Genomic DNA, 17961 nt, shown 5'->3' on the forward strand with positions numbered 1-17961 from the left:
AGCCATCACCCAAGAGAGCTTAAACAAATTAAGATCTGGAAGTCAAAAAGTCAAATGTGAATTGACACCCGGGCAGCAGACATGAGCACAGCGTGAAAGCGCCAACGTGACAGATCCCCTAAGGCAGGCCTTGTCAGAGACAAAAAGGGTTAAAACAGAAGAGCAGCGGTTCAGGAGCAAACCCTTCTCCTACACTGCAAATTAAAAGACATTCTCTGGCCCAGAAAGAAAAAAAGTATACCCAGTAATTACATTTTTCCCCCCATGTCATCTCAAAGGAAAGGCAGCAAAGCAAGGCGGAGCGGGGCAAGATGACTCCCACTGTGAGCAAATATAACTCCATTAAAAGGCAGCACGGATGAGCCAAAAATCCAGATTCTGAAGAAGATGAGCCCTGTTATGAGCAGCGACATAAAACTGCAGCCCAGCCTTTGCTTTATGATACACTCATGAAAACCCAGCGGTTTCCTTCTCCTCCTTCTGAAAACGAGGAAACATCTTCTGCCAGCCTCTCCCCCAGCACCAGATTTGGTCCCATTCTGTCGATTTTTCAAAGAGTTATTCTGCAGACAGACCGAGTCCTGAGTTCCCTTATGTAATTTCCCTCCACATTCTGCCAGTTTGGCAAGAATATAAAAAAAAATGGTGTTGCTATTTATATTGCATTTGTTCTTGATAACTACCTAGCTAATGATCAAAATCCTGACTGTGGAAGAAACCTGCTCCCTAGATTTCTGGCATGCTAGAAGAGACATCTTTAATTTAGTATCTTGTTTTTCCACCATAGCTAGTGCTTCAGGCAGCCAACAATAATCCATCATAAAATAATCAAGTTGCATAGAGAGATGTTCACAACTGTATCAAAATAAATGTAACATTCGTGGTTTGCATTGCATATACTACTCACAAAGTCTAAACAGCTGCATGTAAACACAGAATTGTCAATTCAAAGGATTTTTAATTCAAAATCGTACTTCCTGTGTACAGGTAGTCCTCAATTTACAACAGTTCATTTAGTGACCGTTCAGAGTTACAACAGCTTTGAAAAATGTGACATGACTGTTTTTCACATTAAAGACCATTGCAGCATTCCCATGGTCATATGATCAGAATTAAGACACTTGGCAACTGATCCATATTTATGACGGTTGCAGCAACCTTCTGACAAGCAAAGTCAATGGGGAAGCCAGATTGACTTTACAACCGTATTGGTAATTTAATAACTATAGGAATTCACTTAACGACTGTGGCAAGCAAGGTCATTACATGGGACAAAACTCACTTAACTGTCTCATTAACAGAATAACAGAGTTGGAAAAAACCTTGGAAGTCATCTAGTCCAGTCCCGTGCTCAAGCAGGAGACTCTCGTTTAGCAACAAAAATATTGGGTTCAATTGTCGTGCTAAGTCGAGGACTATGTTCATACTCCAGAGAATATCCCCAATTTTTATTCATTTTATGCAGAAATAAGAATTCGTGTCTAAGGTAAATTAATCATTTGATCTTTAGAATAGATTTGACACATTTCAAAAACTGAGTCCCACACAGTTTCTTCTTTTAATGCCTTCTTCTTCAAAGATTGGTATCCAACAATGTTGTATGTTCTTTTGATGTTTCTCTCCAACATAAAGCCATTGCCTTTCTGCCAAAACACAAACATGTTTTTTCAGCAAGAATGTGTGTTGTTTCTTTCTCCCACACACGTTCTACATTTTCCTTGATATTTTAAGTATTCTGTAAATCTGCACTTCAAAGGCATCTATCCTACTAATTGTGATTTGAGCCATTACTCATCTTCCATTCCATATGAAAGAATTTGCTGTACATGACAACAACTTCTGACTAGCGAAGCTCCAGTCTTTAGGTCCCAGAGCAAACAAGTTTACTCATTCTTGAAAAGCTACCCTCACCTGTTCATCCTGCTCTTTCTGTCCATGCTATAATCCCATCTATCATTCAATATGCAGCCCAGATATTTATATTGTTGTGTCTTCTGCACCTGTCTTCCCGGAGGCATATTATTTGCTAATAGTACAGTGCTATTGGTGTAACACAATTATTTATTATTACACCATAAATGTTTATATTCTTGGCATTTTTCTACAAATCATTTGAAAATAACTTCGGAATATATATTAAATAAAAGGAGAAATAATACATATACTAACAGACAGAAAAGATCTCCTTTCCAATCCCCTATCCCCCCAAATATATATCCCCATAAGGGATGCGGTGGCTCAGTAGCTAAGACGCTGAGCTTGTCGATCGAAAGGTTGACAGTTCAGCAGTTCGAATCCCTAGTGCCGCGTAACAGAGTGAGTTCCCGTTACCTGTCCCAGCTTCTGCCAACCTAGCAGTTCAAAAGCATGTAAAAAATGCAAGTAGAAAAATAGGGACCACCTTTGGTGGGAAGGTAACAGCGTTCCGTGCGGCTTTGGCGTTTAGCCATGCCTGCCACATGACCACGGAGACATTTTCGGGCAGCGCTGGCTCTTCCGCTTTGAAACGGAGATGAGCACCGCCCCCTAGAGTCAGGAACGACTAGCACATATGTGCGAGGGGAACCTTTGCCTTTACCTTTATCCTCCAAATAATCAAAGGCCCAGTAAAACAAATGATGCTTTTCTGATGCAATGTTGCAATATTGCCCTGCCCACTGGAGTCCCTCCCTCCCCAATAAACAGTAATATGTCCCATAGTATGTGTGTGTGTGTGTGTGCGCGTATGTGCAGGGCAACACACACACACATACACACTCACTCTATGGGCCATATTACATATAGTCTTTGCCAAGGCTTTCTCTTAGATTCTGAAAAAGTGGCTGTCTTAGTGATCTCCAACACAGATATCATCTAGATCAGTGTTTCTCAACCTTGAAGCTTGAAGATGGCTTCATCTTCAAGCTACCAAGGTTGAGAAACACTGATCTAGATGGTCAGTCATTCATCACTTTTAGAAATTAGCGCAAGTTGCAGAAACCATCAGTATATCTCATTGATTTACTGTACTGAAGACTGCAGCAGTCTCTTGGAGACATGCAGTTAGGAAGCTATGCTAAAAAAAAAAAGGCAGTCTGGTACTGCCTCCAAGTGGCAGAAAAAAAAAACTTAAAGAGGACCACCAATCTTTTGAGTCCCATAATTTTCCATCTCTGTTGCCATCAGTTGCTACTATTCACGCATCTTATTGCACTGTCCCTAAACATTGATCATCTTTCTATATTCGAAATGCAGAGGTTATGCCTATTACTTGACAGGGCCTCCGTATACCATGTGAAAATATGAACACCAAAAGAAGGCAAGGTGTTTGAATATTTGCCACCTTATTTCTAAAAATAATTTTAATTTATTTATTTATTTATTTTGATTTATATGCCACCCTTCTCCGGAGACTCAGGGCGGCTTACAATGCGTTAAGCAATAGCGTTCATGCTTTTGTATATTTTATACAAAGTCAGCTTATTGCCCCCACAAACCGGGTCCTCATTTTACCTACCTTAGAAAGGATGGAAGGCTGAGTCAACCTTGAGCCTGGTGAGAATTGAACTTGCAGTAATTGCAGGCAGCTGGAAGCTAAATACTACCTTTAACAGCATTAGTCTGCTGCGCCACTCAGGCTCCTAATAAAGGCAGGATAGAAATAAATATGGATTGAAACCGAAAGGGACAGGAGAGAGGCGTATATTACTCTTCTCCAAAAAGAAGGAGAAGACCCAAAATTAATTAAAAATTACAGACCGATATCCCTCCTGAATACGGACTACAAAATCTATATGGGTATTTTAGCAGGAAGGCTAAAAATAATTTTGAATAAATTAATACACAGCGACCAAAATGGATTCCTCCCTGGGAGGCAAATCAGGAATAATACAAGGATGATAATAGACATATTGGAATACTATGAGGAACACCCGAACAAAGAAATGGCATTGGTCTTTGTCGACGCCCAAAAGGCATTTGACAATCTTAATTGGCAATTTATGAAACAACAAATTATCCAAATGGAATTCGGATCAAATTTTGTCAATACGATATCCACAATCTATCAAAAACAAAAGGCTAATATATTACTGAATGGAGAACTAACTAAGGCTTTTCAAATTAGAAAAGGGGTCCGACAAGGGTGCCCTCTATCCCCACTTCTATTTATCTTAGCACTAGAAGTATTCTTGAGAAAGATTAGGAACAATAATGAAATAAAGGGTCTGACAATTAGAAAAGAGATATATAAGACACAGGCATTTGCAGATGATGTGGTATTAATCATGGAAGAACCATTAGAATCAGGCACTAAAATTCTGGAAGAATTGGGCAATTACGGGGAGGTAGCAGGCCTTAAATTAAATAAATCCAAAACTAAATTATTAACAAAAATATGACGGAGGCAAGGAAAAAAGTACTGGAAGAATCAATGGAGATCCAAATCGCCAAGAAGGTAAAATACCTGGGGGTCTGGATTTCATCAAGGTGCTCGGCCCTTAGAGAGGATAATTATTTACCATTGATTAGAAATATTAAACAGGATCTGGAAAAGTGGGGAAGACTACAGATATCATTATTAGGCAGAATCGCGGCAATAAAAATGAGCATATTACCCAAGTTATTGTATCTATTCCGAACGGTCCCTGTTAAATTAGATAAAAAATTCTTTCTGGAGCTCAATAGCATCATCAGGAAATTTATTTGGGAGGGAAAGAAACCAAGGATAGCAATTAGGAATTTACAGGACAAGAAGGAAAGAGGGGGTTTCGGATTACCTAAATGGGAGTTATATCAAAAAGCTGCAAACCTAGTATGGCTGAAAGAATGGGCAACCCTAAGAAATAAAAGACTGTTAACTCTAGAAGGGTATGATCTCCAGAAGGGTTGGCATGCATATCTTTGGGATACTGGGAAGAAGATAAAAACTTACTTCCATAGACATAAAATAAGGGAGATCTTGATACAAATATGGGGAGAGATGAGACAGAAGCACTATAGGAAAATTCCGAGATGGCTTTCCACCATGGAGGCTATAATATATCCAAATGTATTAGAAATGGGTAAAACGTTCAGATACAATGAATTATTAGATGGGGGAGGGAACCTTAAAACAAGGGAAGAATTGATGGAACAAGGTATTTCTATAGACTGGTGGCCATATAACCAAATTAAATCCAGATATAAAAAAGATAAGGAGGAATTCGGCATTGAAATGAGCATAAATGGATTTGATAAGATATGGATGGGTACGGACGACAAAATTTTAGCTAAATTATATAATTATTTATTGGAGTATGATATGGCAGAGGAAGTAGTTAAAGAACCGATGTTAGCATGGGCCAAAAATATAGGACAGAATATAAATTTGAACGAATGGGATTCAATATGGAATAATAACCTTAAAATGACAAAGGCGACGGCTTATAAGGAAAACCAATACAAGTTGTTTTATAGATGGCATATGGCCCCAGCCAGGATAGCGAAGATCTACCCCAATTCGAGCCCTAAATGTTGGAAATGTGACCATCAGCAGGGTACTTTTTATCATTGCTGGTGGACATGTAATCAGGCACAAAAATTCTGGAGGATGATATGGGTGTGGATTAGAGAAATAATAAAAGAAAATTTTGATTTTGACCCAAAAGCTTTTCTCCTGGGAATTTTGAAAACTGAATATGCAAAAAAGAAAAAGTATTTAATTATACATATTCTGACAGCCGCTAGAATTTCCTTTGCCCAGTATTGGAAAGAAAAACAAATACCACCTCAAGAACATGTTATTGGAAAAATATTGGAGTGCGCCGAAATGAACAAATTGACTTCAGAAATTAATGACAGAGAAGATTCAGAATTTTATAGCGTGTGGGACATGTGGTACGAATGGATGGGGGAAAGAAATAAAGAAGGTAATAGAGATTAAATTTTAACTAATTAACAAAATCTATATGAATAGTATTAGATTTAGTCTTAGGGAGCTGAGCACTATTATTTTTAAGTGTTTGAAATTAAATCTAGCTCCAAGAAACAATATCAACAAAAGACAAGCAATAATGTATGCAGATGTATATATGTATATAACTGCACCAATGAACCGAAAATGTACCGATTGTATTACTATATGTTATAATAAAATCTAATTAAAAAAAAAAAAAAAAAAAAAAAAAAAAGAAACCGAAAGGGACCAACAAACAACTATGAAAGGCTACTGTACGTTAAAGTGGTTGGATCATATAATGAAAACGGAAAGAAAAATGGAAGCAAAGAAGATGGAAGAAGTGGCTGGACGGAGGTGGCAAGATCATCAAAAAGATGTTTAGAGGAAAAAAAATAAAGTGTATGGAAATGGTGAAGGCGAGGATTTGCAGATAGAAAAATAGAGAGACAGTAATTGTTCTTAATTTGTTTTGAATCTCATTTTTATCCTTTTTACAGGGTGACAAACATATCCAGCCTGCCTTCCTCCTCCTCTTTTCCCTCACAATAACCTTGTGAGGTAGGTTGGGTTCAGAGTCACCCAGATGGCTGTCATGGCTAAAGCGGGACTTGAACTCAGTCTCCCACTTTCTAGCCTGGTGCCTTAATCACCAGACCAAACTTATCTCAGACCTTCAATTTTGGGGGTTACTGTTCTTACTCTGTCTCTGTGCTTTATAAAGTTGCTGATTCCCAAAAGAATTAGGATGGTGGGTGTGAATGTATAAATGTAGAAGAGAAAGACTTGTGGCTTTGAGGCTTTGTCGCTCATATCCTCTTGCTGTTGTTCAGTGGCTTCTTCATGACACAATTTTTCCAGATTGCCGATAGCTACTTCCTGAGGCTTTAAACTCATGCTTGTTTGTCTCCACCAATGATGGTATTAGCTATCTTGTCTCCTGTCAACCGTCTTCAGTTTTTCAAACCACTGGAGTTTTCTGCAGTGATTTGTGCCTTCGTGTCAAGGCAGCTAAACTTTTGCTTCGTAATTGTTTCCAGTGCGCAATCTGATTCTGATCTAATATAATATAAAATAATATTTTAGTTGGATATTCCACATATTTGGAGGGGGATAAGAAAAAAAGCAATTAAAAATATTTCATTAGTATATGCCAGGCAACTTCATCACTGGAAGCTTTCAAGAAGAGACTGGACTGCCATGTGTCAGAAATGATGTAGGGCCATGATGGCGAACCTGCGGCATCACCAGCTGCTTTTCTGGTTTCCGGTGCGCACATGCACACCAGCCAGCTGGTCTTCACGGGCGCTGGAGTGCTGGAAAACAGCCTGAAAATGGTCCAAAAATGGCCAAGAAACAGACTGTTTTCCGAGCTGTTTTGGGGCCATTTTCAGGCTGAAAACTGCCAAAAAATGGCCTGAAAAAGGCCCAAAAAACAGCCTGAAACATCCAAAAAACAGGCACACACTCACCAGCCAGCTGGTCTTCGGGTTTCTGGTGCTCCAATGCATGCACACGCATGCGCATTCCGGTTTGGGCACTCAATACCGAAAAGGTCTGCCATCACTAGTGTAGGGTCTCCAGCTTGGCCAGGGGGTTGGACTAGATGATCTATAAGGTCCCTTCCAACTCTGTTAATCTTATATTTTATTGACTGTGGAAAGTTATCACTATACATTTATAAAAAAAACCATGTCTGGCTGTTGAATAATGTGCCAGTGAGCATATTTCAAAGAACAAATGAGATAAAGACACTGAAATGAAGGGCAAAAAAAAATATTTTTAATTTCATGTAATGCAAATTACATTGCCATTAATATTATTGTTCCCAATATATTTACTTCTTTCCTTCTTTCACACCAAACATGACAGTTCAATAGCAACTTAGGGCTCTGAAGTCATAATTACAGCTTTCAGAGACTGTGTGCAGCTCCAACACGACCATTTTACACCCATGTTTTAAGACATAGGCAAACAACCTGTAACCCATAACCCTTACCCCTAGTGCAGTGGCCCATCATGGAAAATATTACCTTCTTGTATTATCCATCAATTTATTTACTAGGTTTTTATCCCACCTTTATTACTTTATAAGTAATACAAGGTGGTGAACATACCTAATACTTCTTCCTTCTCCTGTCCCCATGACGTCCCCTGCGAATGATCATCATTCATGCCACACAAATGGCAGCAGACAACCTGCAATTTGATCTCTGCCAGTCTGCTGGTCCCCTGCTGAAACTACTGGTGTCCTGTGCTGCTCAGAGCAACCGAAAATTGATGATACACAGTGGGATGCTAGGAGTAGGGAAAGATGCACATATAACCCTAACCAGGATCATCATATGGACAGATGATCCCCATCAGCAGCTCTCCTGACATAATTGTCCCAGCAATAATTGTGAAGGGGAAAGAGGTTTGGTATGCCAAAATCCCAGTGAATTGGGGGCTGATCCTGAATCTGACCAATTTTTGCTGTGTTTACACAGGTCTATTACACTCTTAGTTGCTCTTACAGGGTATGGATAGACCAATCTTTTAATGTCTTAGTATGTTGACTGAACCCAAGCCAATTAATTAATTTACAGTTCAGTGCATATAAAAAAAAATGAGTTGATTCAGAAATGTCCTTGTGCAAAAAGCTTCCTTATGCAAAAATATGGCCAAGTGAGGAAAAGATTGTTTAAAGATTTAACTAACATGGAAGTCTTGAATCCAAAATAATACTACATATTTCATGAAAGATAGAGAAAATCTTATTTCTGTCTTTCATGGAATATGTAATACTCTTCTCAGAGAAAATCCTACAAATTGAGACCAGGCAGGCTAGAAAAACCTCATCTATTACAGGAAGACAAAAAATTGTAACAGCAAAAGCCAGAGCGCAGATTTCTGATGCTATGACCAAATTTATTAAAAACAGCTAAGAGAAATCAGAAACACTTGGGAATTACTGGTACCCCTTTCCTTAAGTCTTTCAGGAAACCCCCCTTCATATTTACCTCAAAACCAGAAAAATGGAACCACTAGTAGGCAGCCCATTAAAAGTCCTTAATAAAAACCTGATCCATGTAGAGATCATCCTCCATATCTTTAGAATAGTCCATATGGCAGCATTTACAAAAAAAGGAAGCTGGAAAGACATATTTGAGAAACAAGGTATTCTTAGGTCTTTATGGCTGTATCCCGAGATTTGTAGACCACTCCACGGCTCTTCAACTCCCGTACGATGCCTGCAACAACAATAACAAAAATATCCATTAATTTAATGGACTTGGATGAAGTACAGCTAATCCTTGCTTACCACCCACTTGCTCAGTGACCATTCAAAATTACAATGATGCTAAAAAAAGGAGAGCCATGATTGGTCCTTGAAGCTGCGGCCCTCGCAGTGTCCTTGGCTCAACAGCAAACAGGGCAAAAATTTCTATTCCAATTGTTGGATTTTTAGAAAGGAGAAAAGATCTCCAAATCCATCCTCCTGAAGAGGATCATGTAGATCAGGGGTCCCCAACTCCTGGGCCGTGGCAGTAGGCCACGCTGCTCGGTTTGCACAAGTAGTGGGTTGGCACACACTCGTGCGAGGCTCAACTTGTGTGAGTGGTGGGCTAGCGTGCACTCATGCACACGCTGGCTACCGGTTGCACAGCCCAGTTCCCCTCTCTCCACCGCCCCCACCCCCGGGCCACCAAGCCGTAAAGGTTGGGGATCGCTGCTGTAGATTACCTTGGGGCAGACGGCCAGTCACTGACACAGCATACACACCTGGCTTGAAATTACCTAGGAAAGCAGGAACAAATGCGAATTATGACTGCTGAAGATTGCAGTGCAAAATAATGCTTTTATTTGTTTGTATCCCTCCTTTATTATTTTTACAAATAATTCAAGGCGGCAAATATATCCAACACCCCTTCCTCCTCCTATTTTCCCCACAACAACCCTGGGAAGTAGGTTGGGTTATGAGAGAGTGACTGGCCCAGAGTCATCCAGCTGGCTTTCATGGTTACAGCAGGATTTGAACTCAGGGTCTTCTGCTTAATAATATGGCTTAAATAATATAACTTTCAGGAAGGGTATCCATGTCATGTGCTTATTTTCTCAGTCTAAGTTACTTTAATCAGTTGTCAGAAAGCTTTTTAAAATATGTTTTGTGTTGTTGTAAAATGCATTGTATTATTTTGATACTTGTACAGCATAGTATTGATTGAAGATAATTAACGCTCTAATGTTTACATAAATGTAGACAACTGAGGATAAAAAAAGAAATAATATACCAATACTGATTACAAACTGAAATATCAATATTAATGAACATAAAACTATTTGCCTATTACATCCAGAATTGATTATTAACAATTAAAAACTGCTTCACAATGTTCAAAGCATTTGCTGAACAGTAAAACAGTACAAATTTTGGTCTTAAACTATTTAGTTAGATTAAGGTTACCACTGTGTTGTTACCTAATGTTTTTGTGCAGGTTGATAAGGAAAAAAGCAAAGCAAGCCAGAATGTTAAAAAAGAGACTATTCAATTTCTAACTTGCCCCTTTTTGTGCATCTGCTAATTTACCATATTTGTAAACATTTGGCATTCTTAAAAACAGATTACAAATGCTTATATTTGCCATGCTGCATGATATGTGTGGAAACCATTTTTGCTCAAATTTGGTTAAACATCTATTGTGTATACATAGTGTTAATTTTGCCACTGTTGTATATTGTCCAAGTTTTAAGTTCCCAATTAGCTATTATCGGAATTATATTTTTCTTCAAGTATTGAGCAATATTTATTCTTGCTGTTGTGAGCATGTCATTAAATTACATTCCTTGTACAAAGTTAAGTGTTAAGTAAGTCCATTAAAAAGTTCACAATTGAAGAATGTTACACCACAGATTTAATGTTTATCTTTAAAATATTTCAGGATTGTTTCACATGTAAATACAATTCCAAGAGACTGAAAATAATAACTATCAACAAATACACATGCAAATAATGTGTCTACTATCTTTTTTTTCAAATAATTTCATCACTATATTTCCCAATGGACAGTTAAGCTTCAAATGTTCAATTAACCCTTTTAAATGTCATGCTTTTGAGCTCATAGTGCCAAATTCAAAGAAATCATTTTGAATAATACTAGCAGTGTCCCTTCAAAAAATGTAACTAAGAATGTCCCTGAGTTCTGAAATTTTTTCTCACAGGTGAAGCATATTCCATGGGCCGATGTTTCACTCCTGGACCATAATGATGTTTTGTTAATTGTTACATTGTTGTGAGGAAATTCTTACAACACCAAATTGCTAGCAAATTTCACTTCATCTCTGCTGTCAGCATGGGAGGAACCCCTCTTGCAGAAAGCTTCTAATACTGAAAAACATCAGTAATGTGACCTACTTGTTCCTGTAGACAGAAATTTCCCTTTCAGCAATCTACTATTTGTCTTTAATTTATTCATCAATCTTTCTCAAACTTGAATGCAGTCATTTGTCTAATACATCTTAATTATATAATTAAATATAAGGTAGATGGAAACTCACTGATCCGTTGCCATTTGGAGACCCAACTGTCCTCAGGACTCATCATTGCAATAATGCTGCAAGAAGACAAGGAAAGTCAGAAAATTGAAAAAAGTCACACACATACACATACACACCCAAAAAAGGAAGAGATTTGCTTAGCCAAAACAGCAGCAATAAGATTTCAACCCCTCTGGGAAATATGAAGTCAGTTCAAAATTTACAAAATAAAAATGAAGGATGGACAACCAAAGATGGAATCTGAGGCACTATAAGAACTAGAATGGAGGACTGGAAGAGTGAGTGGAAGTGACAGGGTGATAGGAGAAATGAAACAAGAGTAAGCAGAAGATCCTGGATGCTGGATCAGGATGTCTGACCAATTGCCAATCCCAAGATACTCCTTAGTTAATTGAGAAACTACTGGAAGGAAAATTCCCAAACAAAGTAGACACAACTGTGTATTGGGGTAAGAGTTCAAAACTGACTTTACAATGAGACTATTGAAGTGACAATTATTCTCTGTACTTATTGTGCCTGCAAATTCCTGTATAGCAGACATGTAAAAAATTATCTGGCAGCCTTTTAGAGAAAAATGGGTGCAACTGAACACCTGCAGGGATGCAGCATGAATTAGCCATCCAAACGCCCAGGTTTCATGGCAAACAACATCTCTTGTATCTGCTGTCCACTGTAATAAGCAAAGTAATATTTTCTGCTGTGATCTGGGATTCTTTTGATCTTATGGAGTGATGGTTGAGTCTTCAGCAGCAGTCTGAACTCTGCCACCTCTCTGTCCTCTTGGAGTCCACACATAGTTAGACAGGGCATGATTGCTGGCTCCATGAGAAAATCAATGGTTCTCTGTATTACTGTATCACATTACTACATGCTTTAAAACAGAGGTCTTCAAACTTGGCAGTTTTAAGACTTGTGGATTTCAACTCCCAGAATTCTCCAGACAGCTATGCTATGCAGAATTCTCCAGCCAGCTACGCTATGCTGGCTGGAGAATTCTGAGAGTTGAAGTCCACAAGTCTTAAAACTGCCAAGTTTGAGGACCCCTGCTTTAAAAGAAGTGGAGGTGCAGTTTCCTACTTTCTCTTCCCAGTAAAAATTATAAGGAGGTATTAGGGAAGCAGCTACAAAAGATTCTGGACAAAATCAATTATTTGGAAACTCTCCTTTACACCTGGATATCCAGACCACTCTCTCTTTCCTGAATTTTTGGAGAGCTACAAAATATGCTCTTCCAAAAGCTATATGAGAATGAATAAAATGGTAGTTTGGTTTACAGTAGTACCTCAGTACTCGACTGCTTCAAAGCTCATCAGATTTGGTACTTGGTGCATTTTGATGTGAAAATGTTGTCCCAGTACTCATTGGTTACTACTAGACATGCTGCAATAGGAAAAGGGGGATGGTCATAGAGAATGGACAGGAAGTCAGCATAGGAAGAGACAGGCAGGAAGTCCTTCCCAGCCGAAACAAAGGGTCATGTGGTAAGTCACATGGTTTGTTTGGAACTCATCATTTTTAGTACTTGTCGTGCCTTGAGGAACCAATTAACAATGAGTGCCGAGGTACCACTTGTAGTTATTAAGGCATGAGGCCAGAAACAGGAGACAGAGAGTTCTAGTCCCACTCTAAGCATAAAGCCAGCTGGGTGGCCTTGGGTTAGTCACTTTGTCTTAGCCCTAGAAAAATGGCGATGGCAAACTATTTCTGCATACCTTGGCAAGAAAACTGCAAGGACTTATCCAGGAAGACTCAGACACAATTGAATGGAAGAAAAAGAAATGGGAGGGCATTGAATTGACTGTTTATACTTATCTTGACTGATGCTTACTCAAATTATGACTGTAAATGGCTCAGTCTCCAGGAATTATTGTTTTGCAAAAAGAGCCATCTGATTTATTATTTTAGGGTTTTATTCTTTTGTTATTTTACTGTACTGCTATATATTTTTTAAATTTTTATGCTGATTTTACTGCTAGTATGAATATTTTAAACTATTTTTGTTTATTGTGTGAAGTGCCAGAAATTGATTGCAGTTGGTTTTAATGAAATAAATAAATATAGCATTTAAGTTAGTAATAACAAAAGCAATACAACGTATCCAATTATACTATTGGATCCCCAAATCAGTAAATATTAATAGGCATAACAACAACCATATTTAGGATATATAACAGAATGAGCTAGAAGCAATTACAATAGCAGAGAAGTTGCCCAAAATAAAGAACAGAAAGGAAATAAGTGATAAGGAGACTATATTAGAATTAGAAACAAAGTTTCTTTGTTCAAATTATTGTCTTGTACAATTCCCAAGAAAAAAAGGAAACTATACAAATTACTATGTATAATCAAGAGCAACTTGATAAATGAACTATTGTTTATTCCTAAAAGGGTAAGCAGGAGGTTTATATATGTAATTACATATATATGTAGTATATGTAACATATGTAATTTGTCATCTATTTCTTATATTCAGGAGGAAAGCTATTTCCTACAATATTCTCTCCAGTTAGCAGTTTTTCTACATCTTTGGTAAAGATCACTCAACTTTTTAAACAGATTTTTTTTTTCAAGAGATCCACACCTTTATTAAAATGTATACATCTTATCAAGGATTTGCTTTCTTATTGGTAACATCATGCTCCATAATGCTAATTCAAAATCTATGTAAATAACCGCCTGTTTAATTCTCATGAATCCAGTCACACTTTTCCTGTAGGCCAAGAGTGGATAACTTACAAACTGCAGACATCACAACTCTTTTTAAATTCTGAACCCCCTTCCTTCACATAAGATCATGCTGCTGAAATTTGGTGACAAAATGCCAGTGGTATCATTTTTTGAATTCTTATTTTTTTCCAAGTAAGAAGGTGTCTAATATAAGATAGTGTTCATTTACCAACTGACAATTGGGACCAACAACTTGGTAGTTAAATGAAGTAGTCGCTAAGTGAAACCACAACTTTGCTGATAATCTTACTTCTGCTTTCCTTTCCTCTGCAGACCTGCAAAGGTCATAAAGAGGATGAGGATGGTTGCAAAGTTACTTTTTCATCACCGCTGTTAACTGTAAGGCAGTTGCTAAATGAAGACTTCCTGTTATAATAATACACAAAACATTAAATGTGAAAGGTTATCTGTCCCATTGCGGACTCTGCACAACTGCAAATTCATTCATAAAAGAAGAGTATTCATTTTGCATCTCAGTTTGATTTCTAGAAACTATAGTCAAAATGTAGCTTTGGGGGAAGAGCAATTCTGCATTTCCTATTTACTGTATTTACCATAAGTCACAACTAATTTAAAACTATACAAATAAAATTAAAGAGGTATTATGTTTGCAAAGGTATAATCAGAGACAAGATGGATAACTTGCAGAATATTATTGGCACATAATCATTCCTTTAGTAACCTTCCATTGCTGGAGAATTAAACGATACCCTATTTAATTTTGCCTAGTAAAGATTAGATGTGCATATCTTTTTAGCAGCCAAGGATCTTTAAATATTGTTAAGGTGGCTGACAGCTAGGAAATGGGTGGACCAGACCGTGCAAATGGAAAAAACTTGGTTTTCTGAGTAGTTATCTTTTACATTACTATAACATCAGGCTGGAAGGTCAGTAAACAAGCTTTTAAAAAGCTTGTTGCATTTTTTTTTTGAAAAGGAAAAGTTCTGCTAAAGATTATTATCTCACCAATTTATCAAATGATAATTTATAACCAGCAACAGCAAAAGAATGCTGGATTTCAGGCAGATATCTCACCCTCAAGACTTATCTGAAAACAACCCTGATAGTTATGTGAGGAACTGATACAAGGACACTTACCCATCAAAAGAAGAACTGGTACAGTCGTAAACCATCTCACGGTTCCCCTTCATTTGGAGATAGGAGTCACAGTTGTCACAACCATCAAACTCAAACTGGTCAATAGTCTGGTGAAAAAGAAAAAAGTTATAACAGAAAAATCAGAAGTACTGCTACCAAATGACAAGCAAATTTAAATTGGAAGCATCCCTTAAGGTTCCAATATATCTTTTTTTAAACAGTTCTAACCTCAATAATGGGAACTATGTTTGCTGCAACTAATTGCAAAAATTGCTTTTCACAAAAAAAAAGTAATTAGATTTATTCACATTTATATTAAAAGCATACTTCCTAACTTTCCCTTAGATTTTGTTGCTTGTATCCTTACGATTTATATTGATATTATTTCCTGATTGCTTATTTGTACCCCATGACTATCATTAAGTGTTGTACCTTATGATTCTTGATGAATGTATCTTTTCTTTTATGTACACTGGGAGCATATGCACCAAGACAAATTGCTTGTGTGTCCAATCACACTTGGCCACTAAAAAAAAAATCTATTCTATTCTATTTAACCCTTCAACATGCTTTTCCTTTGCAACTCCCTTCCCATTTTATAACTAAGGCAACAATACAATAAGTTGCCACAAATATTTTTTCAATACAGTTACGGTATTGCATTCATTTTCTTACTTTCCTTTCGGATACTAGTAAGCGACTTTCTCCCATTTTCATTTTGAATAACCACAGTTGTTGCGAGAGACTAAAAATAATATGACTAGTGAATTAGTACAGCAAATAAGTAAAAAATTTGAAGTCAAAGCTTGTGCTCATTGCAAAAATTTAAGGCTTTTTAAAAATTAAAGGGGGAAAAAGATTTACTGTTACAGTGGGCACATATTAAAATCGTGTTTAAAATTAAACACGATACAAAGAAATTGAAGATGTTTTCTTTTTCACATTTAATACTGCGACTTAAGCCATACACTGAAGTTTGAGATGGACAAGAGTAAATACAGCTTATAAGGATAAAAACAGCCCATGGAGGGAGTGATGTTTGACAAGGTACTTAACCATGGTGGTTCTATGAAACCTCAGAAGCAAATTATGTCTGAATAGTAGTATTTCGAGTATCTCTACCACTCTTTAACATGTAGTTTATTAATTTGATTTACATGTGTCATCCAAGTAAGTAGCAGCACTTAATTAACATTAGCTGAATTGGAAAAGGCTGAACTGGTTAACACTTGGCTGGGAAACCACCAGAAAACCCCAGAATTTTTTTCTATAAAGAGGCAATAAGCAAGCCATTTCTACATTGTTGCTAAGGAAAGTTTAACATGGTGGGAGTTACCTTTATCTATTCAGATGTATGTTCAAATTGGCTGAAGAAGGGCAAAGTACACTCTCTACATAAATAATTGCTATAGATTAGAACATTTATTAGAGGAAGGCTTTATGAACACTCCCAAACACAAATCTGGCTTGTTATGGTGGGAACTCAGGGTGCTTTTTAAAATCATTTCAGCTTACAATCTTTGTTACATACATTATCCCAAATGACACATACCAGTAAAAACACAATTACACATATTTGCAAATAACGAAGAACGGCACTGGGTAAAAGCAATTACGAAGCTAAACACATTCAACAGTGTTCACGGTAAACGAACTAAAATTCAAATAACTCAAATAACTAAAAGCAAATAATTTTAGAAAGTATTGAAGGGTAGAAAGGGAAGTGGGGAAAAAAGGAGGGGAACTTCTGTTTGTCAACCTGTGTGAGTAAAAAAGGTCTAAAGTGTGGGAAGGCTGCCAAATATGCCCTTACTGGGAAGGGTAGAAGGCAAGAGAAGAAGAAGAGGAAGATCAACAGCAAGGTGGATGGGATTCAGTTACAGTGGCGATGGGTGCGCTGTTTAATGACCAGGTTAGAGACAGATCATCATGGAGAAAATCTGCCATGGGGTTGCCAGAAGACAAAAAAAAATCACTTGAGGGCACATAATCGACTGCTGGAACGGAGAGAAAGGGAACAAGAAACGCCTGGTCTGTTGGGTGGGATGATTTTCACCGCCTATATCAGGGGTCTCCAACCTTGGCAACTTTAAGCCTGGAGGACTTCAATTCCCAGAATTACCCAGCCAACTCTGCTGGCTGGGGAATTCTGGGAGTTGAAGTCCTCCAGGCTTAAAGTTGCCAAGGTTGGAGACCCCTGGCCTATATCACTCAAGGGACAGCCTCCTTCTCACAATCGGATATTTCAAGAGACAACACCATAGAGCAGGGGTGGGCAACTGTAGCCCTTTTACAACCTGTGGACTTCAACTCCCAGAATTCCTGAGTCAGCCAAGCTGGCTCAGGAATTCTGGGAGTTGAAGTCCACAGGTTGTAAAAGGGCTACAGTTGCCCACCCCTGCCATAGAGACAAACTGGGCTAGGAAACCCATCCCCGACACCCAACTTAGAAATATATTGGGCGCAGTACTATTCCAACTAGGATTTTTTTTAAAAAAAGAAAAAGAGAAAGGAATTTCCGCTTCGCTAAACGGAAGGCACACCTTGACCAACGAGCACAGCAAGCAAGCCCTCAAGTGCCGCAGATCCTTAGGCACCGTTTCCAACGCCATGACCACCACCAACCGGCAGCATACACCTAAGGGAAGAAAGCAGACAGCCAAACACACGTCACTTCCCTCGCC

At 38.0% G+C, this 17961-nt stretch overlaps 1 protein-coding gene across 1 annotated transcript; it reads right to left on the bottom strand.

Annotated features, from left to right (window-relative positions):
- Nucleotides 1–7674: 7674 nt before the first annotated feature.
- On the bottom strand, nt 7675–17961 carry SUPT4H1 (SPT4 homolog, DSIF elongation factor subunit). The gene is made up of 5 exons (XM_070946310.1): nt 17821–17961; nt 15278–15384; nt 11453–11508; nt 9641–9694; nt 7675–9147 (listed from the first exon to the last, which is right to left on the bottom strand). The coding sequence occupies exons 1-5, from the start codon at nt 17887–17889 to the stop codon at nt 9080–9082; spliced, it is 354 nt and encodes a 117-aa protein (XP_070802411.1). The 5' UTR covers nt 17890–17961; the 3' UTR covers nt 7675–9079.

The sequence above is a fragment of the Pituophis catenifer genome, unplaced genomic scaffold (genome assembly GCF_029215685.1).
Source record: "Pituophis catenifer annectens isolate HBS135680 unplaced genomic scaffold, rPitCat1.0.hap2 SCAF_1, whole genome shotgun sequence".
Taxonomy (NCBI): Eukaryota; Metazoa; Chordata; class Lepidosauria; order Squamata; family Colubridae; genus Pituophis; species Pituophis catenifer.

Bases quoted from the DNA above. Each gene is read 5' to 3' on its own strand.
- SUPT4H1 (XM_070946310.1), bottom strand. From the start codon at position 17,889: ATGGCGTTGGAAACGGTGCCTAAGGATCTGCGGCACTTGAGGGCTTGC. The intron at 15,385-17,820 runs GTGTGCCTTCCG...CTTTTTCACCAG, and splicing joins TGCTGTGCTCGTTGGTCAAG to ACTATTGACCAGTTTGAGTT. The intron at 11,509-15,277 runs GTAAGTGTCCTT...GTCTTCTTGCAG, and splicing joins ACCAGTTCTTCTTTTGATGG to CATTATTGCAATGATGAGTC.